General features: G+C 41.3%; 2 protein-coding genes across 3 annotated transcripts in view; one reads left to right on the forward strand and one right to left on the reverse strand.

Moving 5' to 3' along the window:
- The first annotated feature begins 97 nt into the window (after positions 1 to 97).
- LOC110949384 (cytochrome c oxidase assembly factor 3 homolog, mitochondrial) lies at positions 98 to 1,748 on the forward strand. The gene is made up of 2 exons (XM_022191388.2): positions 98 to 331; positions 1,133 to 1,748. Exons 1-2 carry the CDS (start codon positions 136 to 138, stop codon positions 1,234 to 1,236), a joined length of 300 nt encoding a protein of 99 aa, XP_022047080.1. The 5' UTR covers positions 98 to 135; the 3' UTR covers positions 1,237 to 1,748.
- A 95-nt stretch (positions 1,749 to 1,843) lies between these two features.
- wnk4a (WNK lysine deficient protein kinase 4a) overlaps positions 1,844 to 20,688 on the reverse strand; it is a 57,182-nt gene continuing 38,337 nt past the window's right edge. The window contains exons 13-21 of one of the 2 annotated variants that reach the window (XM_022191381.2): positions 19,460 to 19,633; positions 15,131 to 15,185; positions 14,440 to 14,571; positions 11,841 to 12,664; positions 10,554 to 10,641; positions 6,295 to 6,928; positions 5,196 to 5,401; positions 4,976 to 5,070; positions 1,844 to 4,272 (exon numbers count right to left, since the gene is read on the reverse strand). In XM_022191381.2, the coding sequence (XP_022047073.2) occupies positions 4,270 to 4,272; positions 4,976 to 5,070; positions 5,196 to 5,401; positions 6,295 to 6,928; positions 10,554 to 10,641; positions 11,841 to 12,664; positions 14,440 to 14,571; positions 15,131 to 15,185; positions 19,460 to 19,633 (2,211 nt within the window). In that variant the 3' untranslated portion in view covers positions 1,844 to 4,269. The remainder of the gene's footprint in view (positions 4,273 to 4,975; positions 5,071 to 5,195; positions 5,402 to 6,294; positions 6,929 to 10,553; positions 10,642 to 11,840; positions 12,665 to 14,439; positions 14,572 to 15,130; positions 15,186 to 19,459; positions 19,634 to 20,688) is intronic. The other variant, XM_051939738.1, reaches the window with a different exon arrangement.

Genomic DNA, 20,688 nt, shown 5'->3' on the forward strand with positions numbered 1-20,688 from the left:
CTGGTAGAGCTCAGCGTAGATCTGCTAACAAGCTGACTGGAGACTCGCTTCGCCGCGAACCGAGCAGATGATTTGTAGCTCGGCGCTGCGGCTAACAGTTGTAAAACAGCCCCACACGCCTCACTGACCGTAGACATGGCTGACAAGACGCCTCCGAAGTCTGATGCTCCGTTCGCTAGCAGGTTAGACCCGACCAAGGAGGGTCTTTCTAAGGAGCAGCTGCACTTCATCAGGCAGGTGGAGCTCGAACAGTGGAAGAAGAAGACGACCAAGTTGCGGTCGCGGAATGTGGTGACGGGACTCGCCTTCGGAGCGCTCGTTCTGGGCATCTGTATCCTTGCCAAGCATGCTAACGTCAACACAAGGTGAACTATGTAACGTTAGCTTAGCATGCTAAAGTTACCCTGCGCTCCATGAGTTTGAGTTAGAGTAACAACCTTTAACACTAATATTGTTTTTAGGATTTAACTGACAGCTAATTCTCAAAACTGCCTTTTAAATTGAGCTAACTTTCATTGGATTCAAACACGGCAGCGGGCTAAAGTAGCTGTAAGGAAATTGGAGTGTTTTCGCATAGTTAGCACATATACATAAACGCTGGTTGTTTTGATTATTAGCTATAAAGCTAATATTTAATTATCAGCAGTCCTAATTTGCTCTCTTCAACTGTACCGAAGTTAAAGCTTCTTTTAGCAAGTTAGCAACCAACAGCAGTGAAGCCCTCCAGGTGTTTCTGACCAACCTGTTCCCTGAACGCACCACTGCCAGCTTCTAGTGGCAGATGTTGACAAACTTTCATGCACGAATGATCTTAAAACCCGGTGAGATTGCTTCTTCAGATGTCCTTATTTCTTTCATACAAGACATAAAATATGTCCAAATGGATTTTCTTCAGTATCTGTAAATTTGAGTTGGATAAATGAATAACTAACCGATATCACTAGAAAAAAAACACTTTCTGCTGTTGATTACTTCAACTGAGACAATTTTTTTTTGTTATATACTAGGGGGTACCTCATTGGGGTATCCTGTTTTTTCACTTTCACTTCTCACTCACTCTTTTTTCATGTAATATCCAGTTCTTTTCTTCATCCTTTCAAATATTTGCCTTGACCTCTTCCTCCTACATCAGACGGCTACACGTTTTACTCGGTGTCCCAGGAGCGGATCATGGATGAGCTGGATGAGGAAGCCAAGCGTGCCAGACTGCAGGGAGCAAAGACTGGTGCCAACTGAGATTAGTTCACTGCCTGCCTGTTGTTGGACTGTGTGTCTGTGCTGCACTTAACCAAGAAGGGACTCATGATGCCGCTGATTCATGTTCCACAACCGGCTGCTGGGTTTTGTTTTGTTCTTTTTTATGATGAGAAAGAACTGGACTTTGTTTTGTCCTGATTGTGGAAGGTAATTGTGTGCTTCTTCTGCCGACTTAAATCTAGATGTGTTTTGGTCTCAATTAAGCTTCCCGTCAGCGGAAAGGATTAATCCACTGACCTCAGCATGACCTTACAAAGCTACACGAAAGGCGCAGACTGTAGCGTAAATTACCACCTCTTAGCTGAAGTTTCCAGCCCTGATCATGTGTGAGCGTTACAGCCTGAGGGGAATACAAAACAGATCGACTTTAAATCTACAGTGGCCTTCGACGATGGAGAACGCCAGCAACGCTGCGGAAATGAATCTGATGAAAGCTGTTATTTATGATGATAAAGTAGTGATTTATAAAATAAAAAATCTGATGTATGAGATCTTAATGTAATATTTTCTAACACTTGTGTCTCCATGTAACCATTTCTGTGAGGGGAAAAGGGACTGGGTGAAGCAGTAAACATGACAATAGAGCTGTGGTATTTACACTTGCATTTATTTTTGTCAAAATTTAATATATAGAGTCTGATCTTGCCACCAAATCGTAAGAGTAAAAATATAAAATAAGACATTGTAAGGGAAAGGCACAGATTCAGCATGGCAGGACAGCAGCTTCAGAAAGCAATACAATTATATATATTTACATTCAAATTTTTGAAATGAAACTTTCCTTTGAATATATTATGAATATTATAGAAGTTTGACTGCCAGGAAATTCAGTGTGTTGTGAATATTTTATAAGGCAACAGCTACAGATTCACAGCTTTGGGCTGAATTCTCTACATCCCACATTAAAGTCAATATTTCAAACCGTGGGAGAAAAGATCATCGTTACTGTGATCCAGTATGATCAGAAAATAAAGTGGAGAATATTCTCTACCTCCCATAAGGAAAAATAACTGGAAACCTGCGAGCTCTTCCTCCAGCGAACAGTTTTAAACACAAACGTGTTAAAAGATTCAGAGCTAGAATTGAATTTGCTAAAGTGCACAAGGTGCTTGATCTATGGAACAAGCGACAAATATGATTTTTGCTTGAGAACAAATTAAGGTAGCAGAAATATTTAGTTTACTCATAACCTGTAAACATGATCTATAAATGCGTTCTATTATATACACATGTACAGTCGACAGGAACGCCAGTAGTCTAGGTGGATTTTTCACAACTAATCAATATGAAGAAATCCTATTTTTATCATTTTTTCGCCCCATTTTTAACCAACTATAGGATTTGAAAACGTGTGATTTTTTTCTATGCTTCTGGACAATTTAACCAAACTTTTCCCCATTTAATTCTTCTTCTCCAACATTTCTATCTGGTCTCACATCAATCAGCCACAGCATTAAATAACATTATTTCATTACAAAGCAACGATCTGCTGGGAAACCTTGGGTCTAAACTGAACAATGCACCCAACAAAACCACAAAACTTCTAGGAGCTTCTGCAGAACACCACTGGAGGACTTTATGGAACTCCGTGAGGCTAGAACATCCATCTCTAAACACAGAAGGTGGTCTAGGACACCACTTATTGGCTGCTTTTACTGCAGGCTTGAGTTCTCTTCCTCCACAAAGTTTTACCTTCATCCTTCACCTGGCAGATTTACAACCATTTCCACATGAAGACATGTTAGCCTTGGGTTTTTAATTGGACATTTAGCCGTGGGATTTTGCTGTGAAAATATACATATCTAGGACTATACATGATCCAGTTAGATCTGTGGAAACCCCTTGATGAGAGGTCCAGTCGCCTTCTGCAGAACCTGGAAGACTGATATCCTAAAAAGACCAAAATGAAAAGCCTAAACTGTTCCTTCGGCCTCCAGACTTCTCACTAATCTGATGGAGCATCCGTGTGACAGAACAGAACAAACCTGATCTGTGAAAGCCCCACATTACAATTTACAGGACTCAAAGGATCCACCACCAACGTCCAGGTGCCAAACACCATCAACATTCACGTGTTGATGTCTTACACACTATCCAGCAGGAGGTTTTAATGCTGTGGCTGTCTGAGGTGATAGAAATAATATCCAATACTACTACACAACAGAGAAAAGTCGTTTTTACTGCATAAGAAAATGTTGTGAGTCAAGAGAATGCCGGTCATCCTGTCAGGTGTCCAAATCACAGAAGAAACCAAAGCTAGAATTACAAAAAAACAACACGTATGTGACTGCATCAAACTGTACGATGCATCTAGACTGTCCTCGGCAGCCTCTGGAAAGGCAAAAAAATCACAGCTCTACTGAATGAGAGTATAGAACGTCTTCACCGTGCAGTCAGGAGCTGCTGAGACGTCATCATCAACAAACTACAGCCAATAAGGTGTAGAACAAGTGAAGGTGTCGGAGCCTCACTGTGGTTCACGGTACTGTGCTCAGATAAACAGCAGAGAGTCAGACAAGCAGGAAAACGTCGTCGTTCTGGGTCAAAAACCGATGCGAGCGCCACAAAGCCCTGCAGCACTCCGGACCATCGCCTGACTGCGTTAACGCAAAAAGTTTGCTCAGAGAAAACATTTAAAGGAGCCTCCGATGGGACGTCTTGCAGAGTGCTGACGACCGAACCGCTTATTTACAAGAAAGCAAGACAAAAAAAGATCTTTTAACGTGAAAGCAGACTGGTTGGTGTTCCGTGCTTCAGCTGCAACAGATTCACCAGATCTGACGAAGGGCTGAACGCCAGATGTTACGGTTCCTGTGTGCATCCAGCCGTACTCATGACAGTTTCTGTACATTTGAGGTAAGTGACCACCGGGAGAACTTTGTGACCACTGGCGGGGGGGGAGGGGAGCAGATCGGTGTGCCAGTGAAGAAAGGGTTAAAGCCATCTTTGACCACTGCAGTCACACTTCAGATGAGGTAGTCCAGATACACAGCGAGCTTGGCTGAGAGCTTCTTACTGGAAGAGAAACAAAACAAAGATCAGTGCATGTTCAGCAGACAGATGTAGACACCCACCCTGCAAGAAGGAGCATAAGACTTTAGAACAGCGGTGTCAAACTCATTCTAGTTCAGGCTCCACATTCAGCCGAACCAGTAAAATCACAGCATAATAACCCATTAATAACGACAACTCCTAATTATTTATAATTACTGTTATTAGAATTATTATCATTACTGGTAATGTTGTTAACCCTCATGTCGTCCTGTAGGTCAAATTGACCCGTTTAAAGTTTGAAAATGTGGAGAAAAAAAGAATGTTTTCACAGTGAAACTTCTGATGTTCACATTTTCGGGAAATTTTTGAACATTTTTTTGGTGGAAATGTTTTTTTCAAAATGTTTAAGAACATCCACAAAAAAATCAACCAAAATCCAGCAAAATAACAGTGAATTGTATTCCTGAAGGTTTCACAAATTTTCAGAAATTTTTGGAATTTTTTGCTGAATTTTTGGATTTTTTTCCAGACAAGGAAACAAGATTTTTTGGTGCCCGTAAATGAGGACAACAGGAGGGTTAATGTTGTTAAGGCTGCTCTGCTGTTACAGTGGAAATTTCCCCTGATGTGGGGAGTAATAAAGGATTATCTTATCTTATCTTATCTTAGCTTGTGTTTGAACAGGAGAGTAATAATAAAGTTTGTTGACGCTCCGTCCGCTCACCATTCTACTGATGTCAGTGGCGAAGGTGACGCCTTTGCTGGGTTTATCCTGTGAGCCGCTGCTGCTGCCTCCCAGAGAGTTCCTCCTGATGATACCTGAGAGAACAACAAGGCAACGCTTAGAAAAAACAAACAAACAAACAAACATTTGGACATAAAGCTGGAACATATTCACAAGGCAGTATCTCACTAATCACAATTTAACGGTTATTCTTCGCTACCTTGGAGCGGCAGGATGTCCAGACGCTGGAGGCTGTTCCTGCGAGACGAAGGGAAGCCGCTTCCTTTGGAGAGCCGGCGCTGTCGACTGGACAGCATAGCAGCAGGAGAGACGATCCCCGGAGGAGGAACCTTCCCCATCCGCTCATACAGCTCCTCAATCTCCCTCTTCTGGGCGGCCTGCAGGGCCTGCACCTCAGACAGATGTCTAAGAAAGCACAAAAAAACAGCAAATGTGAGCCTTAGTTCCTCTCTAGTCAGCGATTAAACCCCTAAAAACTCATCTCTATGAATCACAGCAGCATATTAAGATTATTTTGACCATTAAAATGGCAGGAATGTGACTGTACAACTCAAAATGTGCAGACCAATGACTTTACTGCCTCTTTCTCCACTCTTACCTCCTCACTGGTGCAGCTCCAGCACACCAGCTCAGATGATAATAAAAGATGAACTTATCTTGCAGAATAAAAGTCTTTATTTTGACCGTATGTTTGACAAGCTCAGTAATATTTTCTGATATTTAATTTAGGTAAGGAAATAACTGTTCAGTGCAACCCTAAAACCTATCTAATAAGCCTTAGCTCTTTCTTTATTGATGGAAATGTGTGTTCATGCAAGAGAACTGAGGCTCTTTTAGACATACCTAGAAATGTGCACTAGTTGTACAGTAGTTAAAGACTCATTTTCCTTTTTGTAACCTGTTGTTTAAAACACGTGTTCTATTTTTGAATACACTGGGGTCAAATTCCTTTTATGCGTTCACAAAATTGGCCAATAAATCTGATTCTGATTTTTCCCTAAAGACAGACCGATATCTAGTTTGTCTCCATAACAAGTTCCACTAAATCCCTGCAGCAACAGAAAACTGTTGCCTCAGTGACTGTGAGAGTCCAAACGAAACCTCAGGATATTTGCTTCCTGCGTCAGGATTCACAATCAGCCTCGTCTAGTTGAGTATTTCAAAATGTTCCGTATTTTCTGAAACACTTTTTCCTATTTTGAATTTCATAACAGCCCTGTCCTCTGTGTTCTTCTAATGAGCTGCTGACATTTCTGGCATCTGTTCAGGAGGAAACTTTCTGGATCGGAGCCGCTTACTTCTCCCTGAGCTCCTGAAGCTCGTCCAGCATGTCGGAGTCGTCGCTGTCCGAGTCGTCGCTGCTCAGGTAGGGGGCGCTGCGGCTGTAGGTCATCATCCACAGGTGGTGCAGGGCGTTGCTGTACTGAGGGCTTCCTGCCGCTCCGTCCCACAGCCTCCCATCCGCCTCGGCCGCCGTCACCGAGAGCCCGCTGTCGGCCGACGTTCCCAGCAGGCTGAGGCTGTACGCTCTCCTCCGACTCCTCTTCCTCACCCTCGGCCTCTCCCCGACCACCTCCTCCTCGCCCTCCTCCTCCTCCTCGTCCTCCTCTTCGTCCTCCTCCTCCTCCTCATCCCTGACCTGCTGCTGCTCCTGCTGGTTGGCCGCCCACCCCGGCTGCCCATCCACCTCCTGCAGGACCCCCGTGGAGCCTCTGTGGAACTGTGGGTGAGGAGGGGACATGGTGAGGGAGGTGCCCAGGCTGGTCTCGGACTCCCCCTGCTCCTCGGTGCTGCTCTCCGACTGGGTGCTGCCTCCGTCGGCCGCCTGAGGTGCAGCAGGAGCGGCAACCGTCGGCGCAGCAGCAGGAGGAGGGATGTCCATGCTCGGCGTCACCTGGAATCTCCCAACGGTCACCGGAGCCGACTGAACTTCTGCAACGTAGGAGAGGAGAAGGTGAAGCCATGAAGCAGTTTGCCTGATACACTGATCTGTTTAAAAAGAAGCACACTGCATTAATCCTCCTGTTGTCTTTGTTTATGAGCACCAAAAAATATCGTTCCCTTGTCTGAAAAAAAATCCAAAAATTGAGAGAAAAAATTCCCTAAATTTCTGAAAATTTGCAAAACCTTCAGGAAGAAAATTCCAATAATTCCTTAAAAGTTTCCCTTAAAAGTTTTATTTTAAAAAATCCCCCAAATTTGGTAAGAAAATTCTTGATTTTCAAAAAACGAGTAAAAATCTTCCAAAAAATCCTAAAAATATCTAAAGTGATTACAGTAAAGCTTCTAATATTCTCTTTAAGAACATTCACATAAAAATCAACCAAAATCCAGAAGAATTTGCTGGATTTTTGTTGATTTTTTTTCGAATGTTCTCAAGAAACAGCTTTGGTGGAGTACTGCGATTTCTGAGCGCTTTTCTTCTTAACCCTCGTGTCGTCCTGTGGGTCAAATTGAACCATTTTAAAGTTTGAAAATGTGTTTGAAAATCTCTATTTTTCACAGTGAAACTTCTGATGTCCACATTTTCAACATTTTTTGGTGGAAAAAAGAAATGTTGAAAATGTTTCCAAAGTACTTGCACAAAAAAATCAAAACAATTTCCTCCAGGATGAATAAAGCCGATCCGATCTGATCAGCTCTGGTCTTAATCTGGTAACATGAAACCATTTATTTTCTGCAAATTTTGAAATGAGCGTTTTGGCTTAGATTTGGTTAAATTTCACATAGAACAGTTCGTCACAGATTAGTACATGAAGGACTGCATTTATATTTTTTTAAAAAAACATGCAATGAAGTAATTTTGGCGGATTATTCTGATTACAAGTTAATATTTGTTCTGTTTTCTGACATAAACGAGTCTCAGATGAGTAGTTCAAGGACCATCAGGAAGAAAAAAATCCTATGATTCTGATTTGTTATTTTGGCAATTTTTTAAAGACAATGGGCCTCATTCATGAACGCGTTCGTAGAAAAGCGTTCGTAAGAACGGCTTTAAGAACTCCCAAGAGAAAAGTACGTTGGATTCACGAAGCGTTCTTGACAAGCCAGATCTGTTCTTAGGAGGGAGATGCGCCGGATTCAAGAACAGTCTCTACGAACACCCTCCCCTCTCATTAACATGACATTTACATTGTATTGACTTGTAAATGTAAAAGGTACACCCTCTAAACTTCCTCATAAGGCAGCAGCAAGAGAGTGTTTGAGACACGTGAGCACTGGAGTGCAGGTGAAACTCCGCCCACCAGAGTGATGCTCATTTCTGCAGATGACAGAGCTTCAAACAGCCAATAAAGTCTGACCTGAGACAGCTAAACTTTTATACTCAGAAAGGGTGTGTGTCGTAATAAAACACCCTCTGCCTCTGCTGCAGTGACAGGTAAAACTGCCCAGGCCATGTCCGCCTCGTCTCCCCGGTCAGCGCGCGCGTGCACACCGGGGCGTGTGCACGTGGCGGCGGTCATCGTGCGTGCACGTCGTAGTGGTCATTGCGCTTGTACCTCCCACAGACCTCCAAACACGTTAATGTGACCAAGTTCAGCTTCAGATCTAAAATCTGATTTTGAGTTTAACTGGCACTGAACTATAAAACCATTGATCACTAAAATTCACTTGAATAAATCTAGTTTTAAATTAAATAATTTGTGGTAATATTTGAATGATTTTAAGAAAGAAATTCAAATTTTTGGATCAGTTTTGACTGTAACAAAATTCTAAAAGAGCAGATTTTTTGTGTGTAAGAGTCCTCCTGAGTGTTCTTAGAATTTGTTCTTACTTTTAAGAACAGGTCAGTTAAGAACACATTCGTGAATGCCAAAAACTTCTTATAAAGGCTCTAAGAACAGATTTCTTCTTAAGAACACTTCATGAATGAGGCCCAATGTGTCTTTTAGGGCTCAGAGGGTTAAAAGAGGTACCACTGTGTTTTCACTGTCTTATTATCTAAAATAATAATCGCCTAGTGTAAATGGATAGTCTTTATTTATCACAGTAATAATCATAATAATATATTTAATAATAGTAATAATAAACAGCTGCAATGGACGTGCTTCCTGAAATCTAAAGACAGTCTGAGTAACATCTGCAGAGCATTTAAACCCTGCAGTGCCTCAGTTTGTCCACTGGGTGTCCTTACTGTACAGTCTGTCTGGTCCGGTGCCCGCTCAAACAGAGGGGCTCTGTTGAATGTGGGATTGTGAGGGCATAAAGGAGAATATAAATACTGACAGGTGTGGATGTGGGAGGAGAGGCCTGTAACGAGCACAGCTGCCCGCCGATTGGTCGCCGCCTGTGGGTCGGGCTGTAATCACACCTACGTTTGTGTTCATATTGAATGGAACATTACATCCAGGCTGCAGTTACGCAATGGCCTCTCCACGAATACGTGATAATATCCAGAGAGACAGAAGGGAACGAAAAACAGCTCAGAAAGCAAATTGACCAGAACGGACTCATCGGGATGCATTTTGATCGAATACAACACAAATAAAGGAGGGGGGATAAATAAGCGCCGCAAAAACTCAAAATCTTACCAAGTCTATTGTCCTATTTTTAGTCCAAGTGTCTCATACCATTTGATTTAAGATAAATTCACTTAACGAGAGACATTTCAGCAACATGGAGGGACTTGTTTCAGGACAACGCATCTTAAATATCTTGTTAAGTCAAACAATCTTGAAATTATCTTGTTCTTAGTTGAATTTTACAAGAAAATTCAAAATAAGTTTAACCCTCGTGTCAAAACTGACCCGTTTCAAAGTTTGAAAATATGTAAAAAAATACATATTTTCACGGTGAAACTTCTGATGTCCACATTTTCAACATTTTTGGGAAATCTCTGAACATTTTTTGGTGGAAAAAACGAAATGTTAAAAATGCTTCTGAAGAACATTCACACAAAAAAATCAACCAAAATTCAGTGAAATTCGCTGGATTTTGGTTGATTTTTATGTGAATGTTCTTAAAGAAAATATAAGTTTTGTTGATATGTATATGTAACCACTTTAGATATTTTTAGGATTTTTTTGGAACATTTTCACTCATTTTTGAAAATATTTACAAGAATCAGAAGGAGGGTTAGCACATCCCAAATGAAAGCAAAAATCTATTTTTGAGTGAAAACTGTTATTTTGTAGCATGTCTAGTTTATTTTCAGACACCGAAGCTTGATAATCCTGGTTAATTAGAGCTTAAAATAAGTTTTCCAGCTAATTTAAGATCTCAATATTCTAAATATCATATCTTAGTTCAAGAAATCTGACCAAGCCATTTTTCACTTGTTCTATTGGTAGATTTTTCACTTATTTCAAGGTAAAAGTTCCTTGAAATAAGTTTTTTTTTCTTGTTTTGAGAGGGGCATTTATTCCAGAGTAATATTTAGCTCGGGTGCATTTGTGTGTACTTACAAAGTGTGTGTGTGTGTTTGTTTGGGCTGCAAACATAAACATCATACAGTATGTCATTTTCCAGCGCTCCCAGCTCCCAGCTGAAAACATTCCTCATGTAAGGTGTTAATGGTGCAGAGGTCTGCTTTGGGAACATTCGCAGAACTTCTTACCAAATTCAGTGGAAGAGGCCTTCAGGTTGGAGCTGCTTGCATTCATGTTGGGTACAGAGGGGTGCAACGGACTGCAGAGGGATGATAACTAGAGGAGGAGGAGAAATATTATTAGAGCTGCAGCTGACAGGGCGCTGACAGGACACGTGTGGTCCAAATTAAACTCAGTTCCTTTGTAATTGTCTTTCTAAAATTAAAGAGTTTAACAGTACAGCAGGCCACCAACTTAGTTTCTGTGCCGCGGATAACTGCTACCAAATGCTGGCTTACATAATATGACTCTAACTAGTTCCATGCACTGTAGTAAACAGAGACTGGATTTGGAAGGAAAAACAGAGTCTTTTCTGCAGATTCCCTCACACCTATACCAAATCAAATTAAAAACACTTCTGAGAATCTTAGTTTCTTTCTGTTAACCCTCCTGTTGTTCTCATTAACAGGCATGAAAAAATATTGTTCCCTCATCTGAAAAAAGCAAAAATTCAGCAAAAAAAAATCCCCAAATGTATAAAATTTGCAAAATCTTGAAGAGGAATCTTTAAAATTAGTCAAAATGACAACATTTATCAAACAAAAACTGTAAAAACAAAACAAACAAAAAACCCTCCTGTATTATTTATCGGTATCTGTGCACAGAAGCCTCACCAATCTAAGTTACAAAATCACTTTATTCCTTTAAAAAATAGCCAAAAGAAAACCGTTTGTTTAAACCAGATTCTGTAAAAAATAAAAATTCTGCACTCCTTTGAGAAACTCTGAAGCCATAAATGACTCAGCTGTAACCAACAGGGAAGTAACAAAAATTCTGAGACTTTTCAGTTAAACTGGGCTGAACTGCAGGCAGTGCTGACACAGAGCAAACAGAAGAAAAGCATGTAAACAAATAAAAAAATAAGTAGTATAGTAGTACTAAGTAAACTATGTAGGTTCAACATAGTTTTAGCATTGGTAAGACCTGTGTGCACCTGGAAAAAAAGGATTTATAGATTGATTCCAGGTTTTTAAAAATTTTTGTCAAGTAAATTATCAAAGATTTTTCATTTTCGTTTGTGGTTTTTTTTTATGATTTGTGACATTCTAATTTTGTCATGCTGCACAAAAGACATTGTGAATTCTTTCTACTTCTGTCCATGGTTGTCTTATTTCCATAGAGGTGCAGGACTTTATAAAGTAGTGAAAAATGAGCCCACACTGAATAAAAATGTGACAATAAAACACCCAGAAACCACTTGGAGTTCATAGATCTCAGAAGATGTCATCCCTGAGATCAACCTAACGAGCACTCACGGTGTTCTCTGGGCTCTCTGAAGGTGACGGGGAAAGATCTGATGAGGAGCTTGAAATGGAGACTTCTGATCTGAAGGCAGCCGGAGCTGGAGCCTCAGGAGCCGGGTATGGAGCTGCGTAACTGTGGTCCTGGTTGGTCCGGCTGGGGGAACCGGGGAGTCCAACCGGCTGCGAAGGTTCTGGAGGAACCAGCGGAGGAGTGGAGGGCATGGAGGGAGGAGAGACGTGAGGCGGCCACTGTGGATGAGCGCTCTGGTGGAAACCGTCCATCTGATGTTCGGGGGTGTGGTAGACGCCGCCCGCCGCCGGGTAAGAGACCTCTAGTGGCGGAGTCTGGTAGTGCTGGGGGTAGACGGAGGGGTAGCCTGACTGAGGGTTCATGGGGCCGGGCAGCTGGGGGTGAAAACCTGGAAAGGAGGGCATCACCTGGGTGGACAGGCTGGTGGGGGGGATGAAAGACTGGGCCATGCTCATCGCCATGGAGATCACGTTAGCCAAGGAGAACAGGGGCTGTGTGTGGGGGGGCCACATGTTGGGGTGCTGAGGGGCAGGTGGGGGCAGGGTAACACCCTCACTGCTAACGGGGCTGGGAGTTTCATTCTTAGGACTGGGGGAGCTGGGGGCCGGGGAGGGAACAGAAGGGAAGGTGGGGTTACTGGCGACACGTGTGAGGGGAGGATGGATCCCTGCCGGCTTCGATGAGCCCGGAGAGCCCGGATATGGGAACGGGAAGTGAGTGTGGCCCATAAAGGGCAAGTGGTAGTGCTGGTGGTGGGGCAGGAGGGATGCAGGGTGGTGGTGCTGCTGGTAATGGAGGGGAGAACCTAGAAAACAGAGAGAAAACAGTTGTTTATAGTCAATTATCTTGAACTTAAAGTCTCTTCGTGCCACCATTTAACCCTCGTGACGTCCTGCAGGTCAAAATTGAGCCGTTTTAAAGTTTGATAATGTGGAAAACAATATTTACACGGTGAAAACTTCCACATTTTCAACATTTTTGGGAAATTTTAGATTTTTTTTGTGGAAAAACAAGAACTGTTAAAAAGTGTTTCTTTAAGAACATTTGGGTAAAAAAATCAACCAAAATCCAGTGAAATTCGCTGGAATTTGGTTGATTTTTTACCCAAATGTTCTTAAAGAAAATATTAGAAGTTTTACTGATATATACGGAATTACTTTAGATATTTTTAAGATTTTTTTGGAAGATTTTTATTCATTTTTTGAAAATATTTACAATTTTTATTTTTTTATTTTTATTTCTTGCCAAATTTTGTTGTTTTTAAAAAAAAATAAAACTTGTAAGGGAAACTTTCAAGGAATTTTCATCCTGAAGATTTTGCTAATTTTTTTTTATAAATTTTGGGAATTTCATGCAGATTTTTTGGATTTTTTTCAGACAAGGGAACAATATTTTTTGGTGCCCGTAAATGAGGACAACAGGAGAGTTAATTTCTGCATGCAAACGTAGTTTTTAATTTCACAGCTGCAGTGGAATCTTGGACACAGTTTGACCCAAAAAGACGAGTTGGTTCTTCCCGACTCTTCAGGGTTTCGTCACCAAATCCTTCCTTCAACTTCCTGCCAAGACATACACCATGTGGAGCAAAAACCTTACCCGTACCTACAAATAATGGGTTTCCATGGTGAACCGAGACGTTTTGTTTAAAGCAGCATCCGACTGTAATTGTGTTTGTAAGCTGAAGCAGTCGCACACCGGGCTTCGATGGCTGCGAGGGATTTAGCATCAATGGATGGAGGAGGGAGGCTTTTATGTGGAGGTTAAATGGAACACACGTGTGCGCACGAGCTTTCTGGGTCTGATTGTGAGATTAAAGGAATCAGGATTTCCACATCGCTCCTCCAGGGATAGATTAGGACGCCAATATCCTCGCCCCATCCATTGATTTGACATTTGCTTCAACAATGGCTCCACAGTCATAAACCACACCTCCTGTTGCTGATGATGCAAACCAGCCTCTACTTTTTCCACGCTGACGGAAACATAGGTTAAGCAACACTCTGTAATGGTGGCTGGCGGCCAAGCAGCATTGCGAAAGCAGCCATGCAGTGGACACCCAGCAGAGAAGAGACCAAGGCAAGAGGGAGAGAGGATGTTCAGGTGGCAGCTGAGGCTGGAATTGGGGGCATATGAAGGAGATGTGTTCTTCAAAATGCCCCTCCTGTGGGGAGGGAGACTTTGACGTGGGAGGAGACTTTCTTGGAAATTCTGCAGGAGTTTGTGCTGGCAAACAGATGTTGCTGACTATCGCAGCAGTGGAGAAATCTCATGCTTTACAGCGACACCATTCACAACCAGAAAGCGCCCTTCAGGTGAGGTAATTACCCAAGAGGCCCTGCTGCAAGGCAGACACAGACGAAGGCTTTGAGGTGTGGGGATGGCGGATGGCGCCATGTGAATGTCTGAACAATACCAAGAAAGGGCCCTGAGGAGGCGAGGGAGGGGGTTTATGAGGTAGCTGAGCTTTGCTTCGACTTATTCTCTGCCAACAGGACTGTAACAATTTTTCAGAGTGCTGAAACAGTAAACAATGCTCGGTCTCTTCACGCGGGACCAGAGGGAGGGTGCAGGGCTATTTACCTGGGGCGTTGTGGAAAGACTGTGAGCGTATTAGAGGTCGCCCAGGTGAAGTAATGTCTGCATTGAAGACCTCTCCATTGGGGCATGGGGGAGAGCCACGTACCCCTACGCTGGGGTTAGAACCACTGTAGTCTAAGACAAGACACACGCATGCATGAGTGGACGCCCATGCACACATGCACAGGAAAAAAAAGAAGCACGTTAATGTGACATGCTGTGAGAACGACAGTCTTTGTGCAGTTTGAACACACTTTACTTAACCCTCCTGTTGTCCCAATTTACAGACACCAACAAATATTGTTTCCTTGTCTGAAAATAATCCAAAAATTCAGCAAAAAAATCCCCAAATATCTGATAATTTGCAAAATCTTCAGGAAGAAAATTACAATAATTCCTGAAGTTTCCCCTGAAAGTTTTATTTTAAAAAAATCCCCCAAATTTGGCAAGAAAAGTTCTTGTAAATATTATCAAAAAATGAGTAAAAATGTCCAAAATGCGGAAATCAGGAGTTTCACTGTGAAAATCCATATTTTTTTTCCACATTTTCAAAAGGACAACACGAGGGTTAATGAAGCCAATCAAAACAAAGTCCTATGAGGTTATCTCAGGTTCACATTCCTGTCATTTTTAATATCCCTCAGCATCAAATTATCCTGTAGTGGCTGAATTAACTTCATCACATGGGACTTACCAGGCAGAGAGGAGGAGGAGTGGGTCCGAGGCAGGGTGTGACTGTGCAGATTAGGCTGTAAAAAAGAAGACATTTGATTAAACTTCCATTCAATTTACTGCTGGCAAAAATGTTGAAGGGTTCGATGATGCAACGTCGTCTCATATCTGAAGACTCCCTCCTGATTCAGCTGCAGCGCAAAGTTACACAACCGGTCTAATCGTCGACACTGATAGGTGGTTAGAAATCACACCGGAGAGTTCACCGTTCAACCAGAACTCCACATTGAATGTTCATAAAGTTGAGGGAATTCTAAGACATCAAGTTGATGCAGCGCTGCACAATATGTCTTTATCAGCATCGACACTGCAAGGTGTAAATGCATCACATCGCAAACATATCATCAGAATCTACTCAGATTTAAGGGTGCTGGGATGCGCTGAGTGTCCTTTTTCTGTTTGTTTACATGCAGGCTCCACATGTGCACAGATAAATGAGCAAGAAACAGAAATAGAATGCTGAGAAAGAAGATAAGGGAACATCAGATCTGAACGCCATCCAAAGCAAAAAATACTTCGGCTGCCTTTCCAGGTGTTACATGACATAAAAAACAAACTGCTTTTTAACAAATGATGTATTTTTGATGCAGATACACTCCTACTAAATCACCTCAGTCATTCTAGAATAAACATTTCTATCTAAAGTCAAGCCATCTGGTGAAAATTAGATTTTTTTTTTAATATTACATAAAAAGAAGCATCACAAATTAATTTTTTTTCCACTATTGTGCAGCACAAGTCAAGCTTTCCATAATGCTTGCAGGCAACTTATTTCCATCTTTGATTAGACGCCTCTGCAACATCTTTCAAGCTCAGAGTCTCTGTTACTAATGCAGCATTTGTGTCATAATCTTGAGCCAAAGCTACGACACCCAGCTGACGTCTGTAATATTCTCAGATTTGAAAATTCTTCACAAGTCCTGCTGCCATTTTCACAGTCTGTGCCGTAGCTCCTCATAAGCTGCTGCTGACGTGTAAAATCCATGTAATGACCCTCTAAGCCGACTCTAAAATACCGGGAGATGCAGGCGACCTGGAGACCCGACCTCAGGTGTATATGACTTGTCGGTGTCGTACAACATGTATCAGGCCACAATAAAGTTTTCTTTTCTCTTTTAATGCAAAAACGGCTGTAAAGACTTTTGCGAAAAAAGCTGTTTTCATAAAAAAAATCCCAGGTTATTAACTGGTCAATATAAATATTACTGCGTCTTTGTGCATTTTTACGAGCGATCTTTTATGAGGAGACTTTTAACCTCCATAATCTGGATAATTGGCGGCTCTAATCCAGCTGGAAAACCTGAGAGGTGGAGGAGTGTTCATTATTCTTGGGCTGTAGTGATGGAAGTGAAGGTTTGTCAGTTTGATGGTTAATCCACCACTCAGGTACAGAACTAAATATCTCATCAACTTTTAGATGGAAGTTTACACATATTCATGATTCCCAAAGGATGAATCATGAAGACTGTGTTGATGTTCCCTCTGGAGCCACCAGCAGGCCAAAGTTTTCCATTCTGCTGTTAAATATCTCAACAGCCATTTAATGGACAAGTGCAGATAAGTTTTACACAAAACCATGGCTCCTAGAATCTGTTTCCAGATGGTTTTGGTCATTCAAATTTGTAATTTTGACCAAAATATCTCAACTGTAGGATGGATTGTGAATAAATTTATGCAATAAAGTCCCGCTCTGGACTCTGATATATGACTTGTCAATTTAGCACAGCGTTCATGTTTTAGGTGGACAATAAAGTCCATTTTCTCTGTCAATATTAGGATTGTTAAAGGGTCCATGCCTGCTGACATGTCAATGGGTAACATGTTTTTTTAGAATCATTTCTCCTCAGCCATGTCTGATTTGCCTAAAATTCTTACAGCACAAAGTATGAAAATATATAGAGACATTTGTGAAATTTCAGCTCATAATAAAGCTCAAACACTTTCACAGCTAATATTTCTCATTGACCTGCCTTTAGCATATTTTTTCACACCTAAAAATGTGGGGTTCGGCGCTCTGATAGCTCAACAGGTTGAGCAGGCGACCCATAAACAGAAGCTATAGCCCCCAAAGCAGCAGCCACAGGTTCGATTCCCGCTCACAGCCTTTTGCTGCTGGTCCTTCCCCCATACTTCTCCCTACTTTCTTGGCTTCCTTCTATTACTGTCCTGTCAATAAAGACAAAAAAGGGTGCTCTGATAGCTTAACCGGTTGACCCATAAACCTGATCTCGTGGCCTGGCTTCACTTCCAGCAGGTCTTCTCCCTGCTTTCCTCTCAAATAAAGCTAAAAATTGCTTAAAAAGAAGTGGAATTGTGCATAGATGACCATTTTTCAACTAAATTTTCTTGGTTTACGCGTGATTTGGAAACTCTATGACTCTGTTCTACTTGAATTAGATTATCTAACAACATTTCTGTTTTTGTGGTACAACTTGTCACACCTGCTCAATCAATTACAAAAAATACTTTTTTTAAATTTTGTGACCAAATATTTAATATTATAAAGTGCTCAATATGTTTTCCTTTGAATTATTACATCATGAAGCTAGATATGGTTCAGAAAATATCGCTAGTTGACTTCTGCATTATCAATTTTTTTGTTAATCTGCGCTCAAAGGTGGGATTTTTCATGACGACTTGAAGTTTTGTTTCACATTTCAACTCCCCCATAATCACAGATTATTGGATCTACTTGTTTATTATTAATGATTCTGACTTAGCGACATAATGAGAAATGAAAGTGAAAATTTCAGGCTTTTACCTTGAACAGTTCCTGAAATATTGTGAATTTCTTTGTGGGAAAATGTACAAAAAAACATACTGAAAGTAAATCCACAGGCGATTTTTTAGCCTCTACATGTCTCTGAGTTTTATTTGCTTTCTTTATTCATGTTTGTAAATTTATTAGTAAGCATCTTTTACTGTTGTGATAACATTAAAATTATTACTCACATACCGTGATAAATAAGCTAAAGTGGTTAAATTCAAATAGATCTTCATTCTGATGATCTGTATTAATAGGTCACTAAATTTCATCAATTATTATTTATATCTGCTGAAATTAAACATTTCATTGTAATACATTTGTTGCCCAGCGTAAAAATAAACTCCATGTGGACATGTGAGCTTCCAATTTGCTTTTTTTCAGAGCTAATTAGCAAACGTTAGTTGTGCTAATGCACGAAAGTAACAAGGCATCTGCCTGAAATCAGCAGGTCTTGTTAGCACTGAGCATGTTAACTTGCTTACGTTAGCGTTTATCTGAGCAGAGGCCCAGCTGTGCTCTTCCAGCGGTGGGTGAAGGAAACTAGGAACAGCTGGAGAGGCTTTCCAGGGATTCAAGCTCCATTTATAGAATTTATTAATAGAATCTCAGAATTACAAAACAGAGGAGCTGCAGACAGACGAGTCTCTGGGCCTGTCAGTTTCCTCCTGAGCTAACTAAACTTTCTGTAAGGAAAGGCAATCATCAGGTGTTGGAGTGACGCCAGAGGAGGTCCGTTCGATGTGCTTCAGGGTAATTATGCAGCCAGCGGGTCGGAAACAGGGAGGTAGATGTTTGGCTCTCGCTGTTCTCTTTCCCCACACGTTCTCCTTTTCTCCATCATCTATGAATATCTCCTTTCGTATTTACGAGTGGGCACGGGAAGATTTTGTTCTCTGTATTCGTCCTGGCAGAACAGACGCTCCTTTTCCCCGAGCAGACGAACTGTATCTGATTAGCCATTAGCTCACATCTTGTACAGGATGGCACTGCTCTTAACAGCTCTTTTTTTCCTGGAAGTTCGTTTTATGGCTTCACAGAAACCTTGATTCATAAAAGCCTAATACATCCAAGCATAAATTATTTTACCAATGCACTGTGGGCAGATATGCTGGAAAGTTCATTATGTTGTAAGCACTGGAAAGGATTTGTGGTTGTGGGAACAAATAAACGTGAAAAAAAGGAGACACAGGGTTCTATGACATTAGTGCTTTTAGTAACATGATGTTCTAAGTGAAAGCTCCGTCTCTGGTGGCTCTGAAGACACTTAACCTTCAGTCTTTAAGGGCAGGTCTTAGAGGAACTGTGGACGGAGAGGAAAGCTCTCTGATGAGATTCCCTTTATTACCAGTGTAGGAAGCAGCACAGCTTTCCATCTGATTTACGGCTCCGTCTCAGAGAAGCGCAGCTCGACTGTAGCTGCTGTTATTTATGGCGACCAGACAGAAACACACAGATGCTGTTACTTCCTTTGTTCTCGGCTAACAGAGCTGCAGTCAGAATTACTGGAAGGAAGGTGCTGCTGACCTGAGAGGAAGACAAGGAGTTCACGCCGCCGTGGAACACCGGCTGGGCCAGTCGGTGTCCGCCAGAGTGGACCGGCTGGTCTTTGGTCATCAGAGCCTCGGCCCGTTTGATTATATCACCCATACGGTGGATGAAGCCCTCCTTCTCTGACGGCAGGATGAACTCATTATGTACCTAGAAGACAAAAGATTAGATTAGACAGACAGACAGACAGACAGACAGACAGACAGACGATAGAAATTCAAGATACATTATTTTTAATGATTTATGATATTATTGTCTTTTTAGCATTTATTATTATTATTAGTATTATTATTGCTTAAAAATAAACATATTAAAAAATAAAATAATAATAATAATAATTATTATATTTTTCTTTTTATTGTTAGCATTAAGATTATTATGATTACTAGCATTATTATTATTATTATTATTATCATTATTATTATTATAATTAGCATTAAAATTGACTATATATATCAAAAGAAAATCTACTAATATTGCAGAAAGTTAAGAGTTCTGTTATACGTCAATTGGTAATAGCAACATACTATTGTTGTTTAAAATGGATAAAACTGGATCTACGTTATATAAATTTGGTTGATTAATCTTAGAAAAAATCTGTAATATTTTAGAATTTTATCTGCAAAAATAACTACTGGTGCATGCATCATATAAAAACGAAGTGCAAGAAGGAAAATATTTAATCAAAATGCTGCAAAGTGGCAGAAAATAAAACCTGAAAGTGCTTTAAACCTTTACTTAATTACCATTTCTCTCTGAACAAGGAGAATACAAGCTTGTAAGTGCATTTCTAAAAGATTCCTTTGTCTTCTTGTGTGTCCATCCCTGAAACTGAACCACCCACCTCCCTCCAGCTAAAGCTTACTGTCAGGGAAAAAAATGCCTCACGTGAAATCCACAATACAGCAGTTTGTTTACGGGAGGTTTTGCATATTCATGCAGTTTGAATTGTGGGTCGGGGCGTGGTGATCTTTTCCTGTCAGCGTGGCATAATTCAGCTCGTTTAAAAGCCTTTACTGAGAACCACGGGGCAGCGGAGATGCCAAGCGCCCCTGCTGCGCCAAGACACGGTAAACAAAAGCCCACTGTGTTGGAGGGAAACAGTACATTCAGTGAACACAAAGTGCTGCTGCCTCCTTCACACAAAGACTCCACAGCCCTCTAATAAAGACAGAAACAGGATGGATGGAGCTGCTCACTTGCGT

Source organism: Acanthochromis polyacanthus, chromosome 19 (genome assembly GCF_021347895.1).
Source record: "Acanthochromis polyacanthus isolate Apoly-LR-REF ecotype Palm Island chromosome 19, KAUST_Apoly_ChrSc, whole genome shotgun sequence".
NCBI lineage: Eukaryota > Metazoa > Chordata > Actinopteri > Pomacentridae > Acanthochromis > Acanthochromis polyacanthus.